The following is a 14,138-nucleotide window of genomic DNA, read 5'->3' as shown; positions in this document are numbered from 1 at the left end:
ACATGATGGTGCAATCATCAGCATATGAAACCATAACATGTGGGGGTAATTTCGGCTTCCAGCTTTAGATTTAACGTACATTTGTGTTATACAGATTTGGTCCAAAGAACCATGGGGTTTGAAATCAATATTTCACGTCAGGCACATTTCTGCCGTATCAAAGGGAATATACCCTCATTAGGGTGAGGATATATAGACGGATTTATAATTCCCACATTCTGAAACAAGTGCTTCATGAGATGATGCATTGTCTGCAAGTAAGATCGCTTATTCCCGATAAGATATTTTGTTTTTAAAAATGCTCTACTTGTGGAACAAACGATGCATCCAATAATTTTTGAGGAAGGTTTTCATTAAATATCGAGATTTACTACAACAATATTTAGCTTTCTGTCGGTGAATTTGTTGTGGGTAAATGTTTCTTCGCTTTGCTTCTGAAACCAAATATATAAAACTTGTTCAAATTCTTCATATATATGTACATATATATATATATATATGTACATATATATATATATGTTATATATGATTTGGAAATCGGATTATCGAGATTTTACTGTACCTGCTTTAATTGGATTTATTGAAGAGCCTAAAGAGTTCAGATTAAAACCGTCTATGTGCGTACCTTTTAATTAGTGGTCAATGTGCAAAATTTCCGAATACTTTGAACGTGCAACTTAATTATGCAATATTTGCCAACATTCCTGCAAAGAGCATATCGTTAATTGGCAATTTTCTTTGTAATTATCTATAAGTCAATTACATTTGCATACCCACAATCGCAATGGTACTGGCATCGGATAATTCTCTAACTCTGTTCGATTTCATACGTTTGCCGTTGAAATTTTATAGTGCTGTCGGTATAAAGATGTTCGAATGGAATGCTGATGACTCCATGACCATCACGGAGAAGTGTATCTTTGTGTTGCTGGGTGTCAATTTCACGTTCTGTTTCTTTGCCAAGGGTCTGTTCTTTGTGTTCGGCGAATTCGTCGATACTGTGCATGCAACTCAGTGGATTCTCTATTTTATGTTTGCCATGAACGGCTGTTTCAAAACCATGTCCGTGGCTATTGGTCGCAAAAGGATCTACACCGCTCTCAAGGATATGGAACGAATGTTCCCTGAGACACTCAAGGAACGTCAGGAGTTTCGGTTAGCCCAGAACTACTCCTATATTATGCGACACGCAAAGTTCATGGGCATTCAGCACTTTGGCGCTGCTGCGATGTTTATTGCCTTTCCGGTGGTTCAGTCGTCTATTGAATATTTGAGAAGCGACGACGAGAATGCTGAGTTTGTGCCACGTACACCCTACGTAATGGTATATCCATTCGATGCATCCCGCGGAATTGGTTATGTCTTTGCCTATGTCACACAATTCATTGGTGGGTTTAGCGTGTCGTGTCACTTTGTCGGCTCCGATATGCTGTTAATGTGTGCCACTTATTTGGTAATTATACAATTCGACTATCTTTGTTACCGCATTGAAAATTTTAAATCGACGGATTATGACAGCGATATAAAGGAGCTGAAAATAATATTGGAAAGACATAATTTGTTGAATGTGTAAGTTGAGCAAATCTTTAACACTAGATCCAATTTATTTAAAACCTTCATATTAAGTAAAGAAAAAAACCAGTAAGGAAAGTAGTAAAGTCGGACAGGCCGACTATATGATACCCTTCACCACTTTAGGTATATTCAACAGATGAATCCCAACAGACGTCGCATTTTTAAAGGACCAGTAAAATGAAATTGGATCCATAAACATGTCATTCTGCAACCGATACTAAATGTTTCATTTGATCAGATATAGAAGCTATATCTAAATCTGAACCGATTTCAGGAAACTTAACACACATCATTCTAGACCTAACTCAGTACGCTATGCCGAATTTCGTGCAAATCGAAATATATATAAAGACTTTGGTGCACCATTTACCTTAAATCGGACGAAAATGTATATGGGAGCTATATCTAAATCTGAACCGACTTTCACAAAACTTTGCACACATCATTCTAGACCTAATTCATTAAGCTGTGCCAAATTTCGTGCAAATCGAAAGATATATAGGGACTTCGGCGCACCATTTACATTAAATCGGACGAAAATATATATGCGAGCTATATCTAAATCTGAACCGATTTCTCCTAATTTCAATGGGGTTCGTCCTTTGACCTATGCCAAATTTCAACCAAATCGGATCATAAATGCGACCTGTACTTTGTTCACAGCTCTATTCATTCACCCAAATCCAAATTGTACCAAATCTAGTGCCGATTAGTACTTTTTGAACACATGAATATTAGGTTGGTTAAAGAGAAACCCATTATGAAAATTTCGATAAAATCGGAGAAATTATCGAAGTTGACCGGCATGTTAGCAGTCGTAACATCGCCCAGGAGCTAAAAATCGACCATAAAACTATTTTAAACCATTTACACAAACCTGGATTCAAAAATAAGCTCGATGTTTGGGTGCCATACCAATTAACAGAAAAAAATAGGATGGATCGAATTTCTATCTGCGAAACCTTGGCCAAACGGAATGAGATAGCTAGGCCACACACATATACAGTAACTCGCCAGAAACTTCGGAAGCTTGGTTGGAAAGTTTTAATGCATCCGCCATACAGTCGGAGTTATAGCATCAAAAGTATTCATATGTACATACATACATATGTACAGTGAGTGTAATAAATATTTTGCCTCAATATAAATATTACAAAATTCTAATATATACGCCTAAAGCCAGCATACTAAAGATGTAAACTGAATTATGTATGATGGGATATGTTTGTGGACATATTTAGATCTTATTTCTGCAAGAATCACTGCGAAAGACCTATTGGTACGAAGATATCGGCCAAAATCTATACCAACCCAAAAATATTATCACAAAAAAGTATTTTGCTTTTTATTATCAATTTTGAAAAAATAATTATATAACACACGCATTGTCTTTTTATAGTTACCATTGCGGGTAACCACATACTAAAAGCGATTTGGCGACGATTCCAATAAACCACTGCATTTTTTCGCGAATATTTTCTCACATTTACGTTCAATACATTCTCCAGCAAGTTTTTATTTAATATATGGTAATTTCTCGTCCTAATCTCAAAATGTGAGTATTATATATGGTCGTCGCGGCTTCAAAACATCCCAATTAACTTTAGAATAATAAAAAGGAGGTTTTGCAAAATATATCGCGAGGACAGGACCCCAAAAACTATTAAAACCAAAGATCGACCAGCTTATTCACTGATGCATTTTATTCGCAACTGATGGTGTTAAACGGATGTAAAATATTGACTGCGTATTCGTCACCAGCTACCACAGTTTTTTAAAACGCAATAGTATTTGACGAAGAATGATGTTTTCTTCCATCCTCATGTACTGTTTGTAGTTTCTGTTGTTTTAGAACTGTTAATTTCTTTGAATCTGACCACCTTATTGCTATTTTCATCGCATATATTGGTTCCTAGATCAATATTAATGGACCATAAAGTTTTCAAAGTGTGAAAAATGGGGTTTCGCGATATTTTTTTAATAATTTCTTTGTCGGATTTTGGTTTTAATAGTTTTTAAGGTCCTGTCCTCGCGATTTATTTTGCAAAACCTCCTTTTTAGTATTCTAAACTTATTTGGAATGTTTTGAAGCCGCGACGACTATATCTAATACTCTCATTTTGAGATTAGGACGAGAAATTACCATATATTAAATGAAAAATTGCTGAATAATGTATTGCACGTAAATGTGAGAAAATATTCGCGAAAAAATGCCGTGGTTTATTGGAATCGTCGCCAAATCGCTTTTAGTATGTGGTTACCCGCAATGATAACTATAAAAAGACGAAGCGTGTGTTATATAATGATTTTTTAAAAAATGATAATAAAAAGCAAAATACTTTTTTGTGATAATCATTTTTGTATTGGTATAGATTTTTGCCGATATCTTCGTGACCAATAGGTCGTTCTCAGTGATTCTTGCAGAAATAAGATCTAAATATGTCCACAAACATATCCCATCATACATAATTCATTTTACATCTTTGGTATGCTCGCTTTAGGCGTATATATTAGAATTTTGTCAAATTTATATTGGGGCAAAATACTTATTACACTCACTGTATGTACATATATCTGAAAGAATGTATGTTCACTTTCTAAGATAGGTTGGCTACATGTAGCGACTACATTTAGTTGAATAACTTGGAAGTAAATACGCTTCATCCGATGAGAATAAATTTTGGAAAAAATTTGAAATATGGAAATAAAAATAAAATAAAATTGAAAAAATTTATTGACATTATAATCTTTTATTTTGTCAGTTTGTGAAAATATATTTATATAAAAAATTTTACTTGGATTACAAAAATATATGGATTATAATAAATACCATTTTGTGGGGAAGTAACAGGTGGATGTGATCGATAATAAGACGTTCAAAATAGTAATTTCAGTTATTACGTGTCATTATCTGTTTTCATGGACATAACAATTGTGTAAAATTGATAAAAATTACACTGTGCTACAAAATAACAAAAAAAATTTTTTCAGGGGTTCTATTGTACCAATTCAGTTTAGTTGGAGTCCCTGGATCACGACAATGCCTTTGGTTTTTCTGGGTCACTTCGAAAATTAATTTTATAACGGTAAATATGGAGAAAAACGTAGTTTCATGGATTTTCCATTTGAAAATTGAATAACTTATTTACTTTATAACGGATTTATATTATTCTTTTTTTCTTTCGAAGAGTACAATTTTTCCTTTTAAACAAGTTATATATTTGGTAAATCGGTTGAGGATTGGCTGAGTTACAGCGGTTGAAATGTGGAAAAATACGCATAAAATGACAAAATTTATTTTTCTTCGGACTGTACGATGAAATTATGATATCAAGTCATATAAGTTTTATTATATTACGGGGAAGAAAATTAAATTAGCTTTCGAAAATGTTAAAAATCAAAAAAATCTGTTAAAAAATGGATGACTTATACAAATTTTTGTATTGATTCTATGCATATTCTCTAAAGGAAATATGGGTCTGTATCGTTTCCTGTTACAAACCGTTATGTTTACAACAGGCAAAGGGAAACGAGATAGACCCATATTTCCTTTAGAGAATATGCATAGAATCAATACAAAAATGTGTATAAGTCATTCATTTTTTAACCGATTTTTTTGATTTTTATCATTTTCGAAAGCTAATTTAATTTTCTTCTCCGTAATATAATAAAACTTATATGGCTTGATATCATAATTTCATCGTACAGTCCGAAGAAAAATAAATTTTGTCACTTTATGCGTATTTTTTCACATTTTAACCGCTGTAACTCAGCCAATCCTCAACCGATTTACCAAATATATATCTTGTTTGAAAGGAAAAATTGTTTTCTTCGAAAGAAAAAAAGAATAGTATAAATCCGTTATAAAGTAAATAAGTTATTTAAGTTTCAAATGGAAAATCCATGAAACCGCGTTTTTCTCTATATTTACCGTTATAAAATTAATTTTCGAAGTGACCCAGAAAAACCAAAGGTATTTTCGTGGTCCAGGGACTTCAACTAAACAGAATTGGTACATTAGAACCCCTGAAAAATTTTCGTGTCGCACAGTGTTATTAACGGTGTGTATCAAAAAACAAAAATTGCCAACATGTAGTGTTAATGCGAGCATATTAAAGTCCAGAGTTTTCCTAATTTTAAAATTAAATTTTTATACCCTTCACCACACTGTGGTACAGGGTATTATGTCTTTGTGCATATGTTTGTAACAGGCAAAAGGAAACGAGATAGACACATGGTTCCTTTTGAGAATATGCATAGAATCACTTTCTGAGTCGATCTACGCATGTCCGTCTATCCGTCCGTCCATGTATTTTTGTGAACAAAGTACAGGTCGCATTTATGATCCGATTTGGATGAAATTTGGCATAGCGCACTTATTTGGCCCAAGGACGAACCCTATTGAAATTGGGAAAAATCGGTTCAGATTTAGATATAGCTCCCATATATATTTTCGTCCGATTTAATGTAAATGGTGCACCAAAGTCCCTAAATATCTTTCGATTTGCACGAAATTTGGCACAGCGTAATGAATTAGGTCTAGAATGATGTGTGTTAAGTTTCCTGAAAATCGGTTCAGATTTAGATATAACTTTCGATTTGCACGAAATTTGGCACAGCGTAATGAATTAGGTATAGAATGATGTGTGTTAAGTTTCCTGAAAATCGGTTCAGATTTAGATATAGCTTCCGTATATATTTTCGTCCAATTTAATGTAAATGGTCCATCAAAGTCCCTTAAAATCTTTCGATCAGCATGAAGTTTGGCACAGCTTAATGAGTTAAGTTTAGAATTATGTGTGTTAAATTTCGTGAAAATCGGTTCAGATTTAGATATAGTTCCCATATATATTTGTGTCCGATTTAAGGTAAATGTTGTACTAAAGTCCTTAATATCTTTCGGCAGAATGACATGTTTATGGATCCAATTTCATTTTAGTGGTCCTTTAAAAATGCGACGTCTGTTAGGATTCATCTGTTGAATATACCCAAATTGGTGAAGGGTATCATATAGTCGGCTCCGTCTGACTTTACTACTTTCCTTACTGGTTTATTATAAATCGTTTTATCATCTGGAAAAAGCCAGGGACTGGGATAGGATAAATTCAGATACAACACTATTTTTTTTAAATGTCATTTGTGGAGGAGGTAACAAATGTAGGTGATCGATCGTGTAAAATTGATAAAAAAATATTGACATAATTTTTGAATTGTTGTTACTTTTCGAAAAAATTGTGTTTCAAGAAAGCAAAAATTACAACCATTACAGAAAACAGTGAATTATTTAATAATTACTATACAACTATTACAACATGGAAATTTCACACTTTTTTGTAGTGTTTATGCGAGCATATACAAATACCAGGGTTTACCTAATTTTAAAATTAAATTTATCAATTGATCTACCTAAATTTTAATTTGATAATTTCAGCAGGGGCAGCGAAGCGCCACGGGTCCCGCTAGTTCCATATAAAATTTCAAGATTCTAGCTATATATGTTCCATGTAAAGTTTAGTACTTTTCGTAGACTTATAGTTCGAATTTTGTACATCATTCTAACATTCCACCAGTGACCCACATTTGAAATTTCAGAATTCTAGCTCTTCCCGTTTGCATAATAAATGTGATACCATATTTAGTATATTTTAGTACATTTTGTACGCTTCTAGTTAAAATTTCAGCCTACAATAACCCACACCAACAATAACCCACACTCAAAAGATTATCGCCCCTTTCGTCTCTGCGATGATCTTCCAGTCACTCACTCACTTATCACTTATCTAATCTTCGGTAAATATCAGATTTAGACAGTAAAATTGCTCGACCCACCCTCCGCACATCTTGAAAAAACCTTTTTATGCCATAGCGAACAAATGTCAGAATAAATATATGTAGTACTAGCATATACCCGCTAATTCGTCAGCGAATGTGGAAAGTATTTAAAACCCAATACCAACCAATATTAACACTTTTAAAACCGTTTGGTACCAATGTTCTCTTATAGTACTCAACCCTACACTCAAATTCTAACCGCAAAATAAATCAAGCACTATACAAAATTTTGTGTCATTTAGTTAAATTTCCAAATTTCAAATATAGCTTCACCCAAATCCAAATTAAGTACCAGTTAGTAAACATAAATATATAAATTGTCATAACTTCCTACATTAACATACGAATTTCCAACACTTCCCACAGACCCCAATCTTAATTTCAAATTTCAGGATTCTATCGGTTCGCCTAAATCCAATTTGTTTCAAATTTAGTGCCATTTAATACACATAGGTACAAATTTGCATTACTACCTACATCATGCAATCCAATGAAAACCTTATTACTCAATTTCAAGATTTCAGCTCTATCGGTTAACTTTTAATCCAAACTGTGCCAAATCTAGTGCCATTTAGTACACATTTCCAAAACTTCCTACATACCCCATTCGAACCCCCCAACAGTGATCCTAACCACCATTTGGTACCATTTAGTAAACATTATTACGAATGTCCAAAACTTTCTACATAGCTCAATACTACACCCCGACAGTGATCCTAACTTCAAATTTCAAGATTCTAGCTCTGGCGGTTTACTCAAATCCACATTTGGTACTATTTTGAAACTGTAACCCTTACTCCAAATTTCAGGATTCCAGCTGTATTGGTGCACCAAAAATTTAAATTGTACAAAATTTAGTACACATTTGTACGAATTTTTAAAACTTCCTACATACCCCAATCCTACACCCCCACAATGATCCTAAATCCAAGTTTCAAGATACCAATTCTATCGGTTCGCCCACATTTCAAACTGTACAATATTTAGTACACAGTAGTACAAAATTTCAACACTTCCTACATACCCCGGTCCTACACCCCCACAGTGATGCTAAATCCATGTTTTAGGATTCAAACTCTATCAGTTCACTCACAATTCAAATTGTACCAAATTTAGTACACAGTAGTACTAATTCCCAAACTTCTTGCATACCCCAATCCTACCCCCCACACTGATCCTAAATACAAGTTTCAGGATTCCAACTCTATCGGTTCACCCACTATTTAAATTTTACCAAATTTAGTACACATTAGTACAACTTTTTAAAGCTCCCTACATATCTCAATCTTAAACCTCAACAATGATCCTGACTCCAAATTTCATGATTCTAGCTCAATTGGTTCACCTAAAATTCAAATTGTACCAAATTTAGTACCATTTAGTACGAATTTCAAAAACTTCCAACTTAACCCAAACCAACACCCCCACAGTGCTCTAAAATCTAAATTTCAGGATTCCAACTCTATCGGTTCACCCACAATTCAAATTGTACCAAATTTAGTACACAGTGGTACGAATTTCCACAACTTCCTACTTAACTCAAACCAACACCCCCAAAGTGATCCTAAATCCAAGTTTCAGGATTCCAATTCCATCGGTTCACCCACAATTAAAATTGTACAAAATTTAGTACACATTAGTACAACTTTTTAAAGCTCCCTACATATCTCAATCTTAAACCTCAACAATGATCCTGACTCCAAATTTCATGATTCTAGCTCAATTGGTTCACCTAAAATTCAAATTGTACCAAATTTAGTACCATTTAGTACGAATTTCAAAAACTTCCAACTTAACCCAAACCAACACCCCCACAGTGCTCTAAAATCTAAATTTCAGGATTCCAACTCTATCGGTTCACCCACAATTCAAATTGTACCAAATTTAGTACACAGTGGTACGAATTTCCACAACTTCCTACTTAACTCAAACCAACACCCCCACAGTGATCCTAAATCCAAGTTTCAGGATTCCAATTCCATCGGTTCACCCACAATTAAAATTGTACCAAATTTAGTACACATTAGTACAAATTTTTAAAACTCCCTACATATCTCAATCTTAAACCTCAACTATGATCCTGACTCCAAATTTCATGATTCTAGCTCAATTGGTTCACCAAAAAATCAAATTGTTCCAAATTTAGTACCATTTAGTACGAATTTCAAAAACTTCCAACTTAACCCAAACCAACACCCCCACAGTACTTCAAAATCTAAATTTCAGGATTCCAACTCTATCGGTTCACCCACAATTCAAATTGTACCAAATTTAGTACACAGTGGTACGAATTTCCAAAACTTCCTACTTAACTCAAACCAACACCCCCACAGTGACCCTAAATCCAAGTTTCAGGATTCCAATTCCATCGGTTCACCCACAAATTAAATTGTACCAAATTTAGTACACATTAGTATAAATTTTTAGAACTCCCTACATATCTCAATCTTACACCTCAACAATGATCCTGTCTCCAAATTTCATGATTCTAGCTCAATTTGTTCACCTAAAATTCAAATTGTACCAAATTTAGTACCATTTAGTACCCATAAGTAATAATGTCTTAAACTGAGTCCTGACCCCAATCCTACACCCCTACAGTGATCCTGACTCCAAATTTTATTGTTTCCGCTCTATCGGTTCACCCAAATCCAAATTGTACCAATTATAGTACGATTTAGTACTTTTCGTACACATAAGTAACAAATTTCCAAAACTACGTACATATCACAATTATAGTACTATTCGTACACATGAGTACACGGTTTCAAAACCATCTCCTTATATCGACCCTACTTCCCAACCCTAATTCGCATTCCAAATTTCAAGCTTTTAGCTCTATCCGTTCTCATGCTACAGAATTGTACAAAATTTAGTACATTTTCGTACATTTCGGATAGTTGTAGTTCGAATTTCCAAAAACCCTTTGGTACATCTATCCTACACTCCATCAGTGACCCTCAATCCAAATTTCAGAGTTTTAGCTCTACTGGTTCGCCAAATACAAATTATATTATATTTAGTACTTTTTAGTACTTTTCGTACCCTTCTAGTACGAATATCCAAAAACCCAGCCTTATCTGTCACATTTGGGCCAAGAGTGACCCTCACCCAAAATTTCAAGATTCTAGCTTCAGCCGTTTCGTCTGGGCGTTGATGAATCGTTAAATCAGTCAGTCAATCAGTCAGTCAGTCAATCACTTTACTCTTTTATTAGTATAGATACACATATGGTCACCTTTATGTGTTGTCATTAGACCTATTAACTATATTTCCCCCGTGGAACGGTGATCTATAAAATCTTTCAATTTGAACAATTTCATTTATTTATTATTTCAGAGTTGCCGAGACGGTTAATGGAGTTTTCAGCTTTTCCATATTGTTGAACTATATGATCTCCATATTTATTATCGTTATGATTTCGATACAAATTGCAAATGGTTCCGACTTGGATTTGAATATGATAAAATTTGTTGGATTTTTTGTTTCAGCTTCATCTCAAGTCTACTATATTTGTATGCTAGGACAGCGGTTAATTGACAACGTATGTAATACAATACCAGCTTCTTCTCTAGTGATCGAACTGTGTGTGGCATGTCACACAGTTCGATCACTTAACCTCGTCTCCTTTTATTTAAATTTTTATAAATATATGCATATATACATATGAATATATTATAAACATACACCTTTTCTTCGTCCTTATAGAGCTACCGAGTTAGCGGGTCATTAATCGGTCAGGAATGGTATGCGACAGATGTTCGTTATCAACGTTTGCTTGTATTGGCCATAGCCCGTTCGCAGAGGCCAGCTCATTTGACAGCATTTAAGTTTTTTACCATTTCAATCGAGAGTTATGGCAATGTAAGTTTATTATCAATTTCTATTTTATTAACACTAGAACGCCGAAGGCAGTCATTTTGACTGCTTTCCAATTTCAAGTACAAAAGCAACTGTGCATTTAATGACACTTTTTTTAAAATATGGTGACTTTTTGTACCTCATAGAATTATGTTTATTATAAAAAATTCACCAAATTTTAAAAAAAAGTGTAATTAAATGCACAGTTGCTTTTATACTTGAAATTGGAAAGCGGTCAAAATGACCGCCTTCGGCGTTCTAGTGTTAAAAAACCCGTGAACGGTGCAGTATACTCGGACGGGGCCGACCATATAATACCCTGCACAACTTCCACGAAAATCTAACTTTGCGTTATTTGCACACTCTTGACACCCGACTAAAAGTCAACAAATATTAGCAATATACAGTAGACGAGGGCTGTACTTGTCCAGATTCTCTTTACCGTGGGTTATGTTGTAATGTTGGGCTTTCAATTTTGGTCTATAGATTGAGTCAAAAAAAAAAAAAAATAGCACAAAAAGTTAAGTTTTCGGTCGACTTCATTCCCAAATTATTATGTGCTCATCACCGAAAATTATAGGTGTTGTCCTTGACCATAACTGGAATCTCATTGAAATTTTCAAAGCGATAAGCGCAGTATTTCCGCCCTCTAGTGCGGTATTGGGTTACTAAATAATGCCTGAATACGTAAGCACCTGTAAATATTTAAGTGTAACTCCCACATCTGAGTACATACGACAATATAATTGTATCAATTTAAAGGACTACTCCTCTTGAACACACTATAAACTTCTCGGGCCTTGGTCCCTCAGGGGCAAATATATACGCCATAGAATACAAATTTTGTCATTTTTCACACAAAAGTCAGGGTTCACTAAACCCACTAAATATTGACCGATCTTTATCCAAACAGGCATGCTTATTCTTTGGCTCAATTTCCTTCTCCATGTAAAAATTCGCGGTGTTTGGGCCATAATTGCGGCCTCAGGAGCGACCAGAAAAACCGACAAAAATAAAGTTTTTGGTCCATTTCATCCCCTAAATATTAACCGATCTTTTCCAAATACAATAGGGTTCTTCATTGGCCAGAACCCATTCTACATGCAAAATTTCGTGAAGATTCGTCCATAGCTGTGGCCTGTATCGTGTTTACAAATTATAATGGACAGACGGACGGACGGACACACATGTCTAGATAGACTCAGCTAGTCGAAATATGACGATCGGTATTCTTAAAGGTGGGTCTAGGACCAATATTTCGCGGCGTTACAAACTTTTGGAGCTGCACAAAGCTATAATTCCCTGACAACATAGTTGTGTAGGGTATAAAAACAGTAAGGAATGTTTAAAAGTCGGACAGGAACGACTATATGATACCCTTCACCACTTTGGGTACATACAAGAGATGTTAATATCTACTATATTCGGTAGATAGAACAGACATAGAATCATTGGAGGACCCTGGAGATGGAATCGGGCGAAATTAAATGTACTATCTACATAGATATATGAACCAATTATAAAAACCCCCATACACATGCCATTCTTTGGTGTACCATTTGAATGAAATCAAGTAAAATTATGCATAGGAGAGATATATTAATGGACCTAATTGAGCAACCGTTGCATACACCATTTGTTTTTTGTTATCACGCTATGTTCAATATAATACCCTTTGCCAAATTTCGTGTAAATCGAACAAACATAAGCCTTTCGGTGCATTTACATAAAATCGAACAAAAACATATATATAACACCTATGTCAAAATCTAATCTGATTTCAACAACCCGTATCACACATAATTTTTCCTCAATTGCTCAATCCACTATAGGTCAAATGACCACTTTTTCTGTGCAAAATTAATAGCGGCAACAAAATCATAGTTTTCGTCATGAAATTTGGACCAACGGATTTTTTTGTTATTAGAATTGTTATTGTTGAATTTGGAAGAAATCGGTTCAGATTTGGATATAGCTCCCATATATATCTCATCCGATTTCAGGTTTAAGATGCACCAAATCGGTAATATACAACGAATGGCGATGACACCATAGTATGGAGGGTATATTAATTTTGTTTTTCCGTTTGTAACACATCGAAATAATCATTTCCGACCCTATAAAGTATATATATTCTTGATCAGCGTAAGATTCTATGACGATATAGTCATGTCCGTCTGTCCGTCCGTCTGTCTGTCTGTTGTAATCACTCTAGCGTCTAAACGAATTGAGATAGATCGCCAAAATTTTGCATAGAGTCGTCTTTTGTCTGCAGGCAGGTCAAGTTCGAAGATGGGCTTTATCGGTCCACGTTTAGGCATAGCTCCCATATAAGGGTACCCCCCAATTTTCGGTATTTTGAGGTTCTTGAGCGCGTTTTTCAACCGAATACGCTGTAATTCGGTACATTGGGTTTATATTGGGCACCAAATTTCCCCACTAAAATTTATAAATATGGGTCCATATTTTCGGATAGTCCCATATAAGGGTACCCCCAATTTTGCGGTATTTTAGGATTCTTGAGCGAAGTCTTCAACCGAATTCGCTGAAATTCGGTACTTTGAGTTCTTATTGGGTAGCAAATCTCTATACTAAAAATTATAAATATAGGTCAATTTTTTCGGGTAGCCCCCATATAAGGGTACCCCCAATTTTCGGTATTTTAGGGTTCTTGAGCGCGGTTTTCAACCGAATTCGCTGAAATTTGGTACATTGGCTTCTTATTGGGTACCAAATTTCCCCACTAAAAATTATATATATATATGTCCACTTTTTCTGGTAGCCCCCATATAAGGGTACCTCCCAATTTCCAGTTTTTGGGGGGTTTTGACCGAATTTTTTCACCGAATTGGCTGTAATTTAGTAATTTC

General features: G+C 34.7%; 1 protein-coding gene across 1 annotated transcript; it reads left to right on the top strand.

The window, feature by feature from the left end:
* Positions 1 to 784: 784 nt before the first annotated feature.
* LOC133323053 (putative odorant receptor 85d) lies at positions 785 to 11,271 on the top strand (the record flags this gene model as incomplete). Its single annotated transcript, XM_061532014.1, has 3 exons — positions 785 to 1,569; positions 10,747 to 10,951; positions 11,116 to 11,271. Coding segments are annotated over exons 1-3 (1,146 nt in total), but the record flags the coding sequence as incomplete, so codon positions are not given.
* Between the last annotated feature and the right edge of the window lie 2,867 nt (positions 11,272 to 14,138).

The sequence above is a fragment of the Musca vetustissima genome, unplaced genomic scaffold, assembly GCF_032173495.1.
Source record: "Musca vetustissima isolate MV318-11 ecotype Yass unplaced genomic scaffold, APGP_CSIRO_Mvet_v1 utg105362, whole genome shotgun sequence".
Taxonomy (NCBI): domain Eukaryota; kingdom Metazoa; phylum Arthropoda; class Insecta; order Diptera; family Muscidae; genus Musca; species Musca vetustissima.
This window is presented reverse-complemented; position numbering and strand designations above follow the sequence as displayed.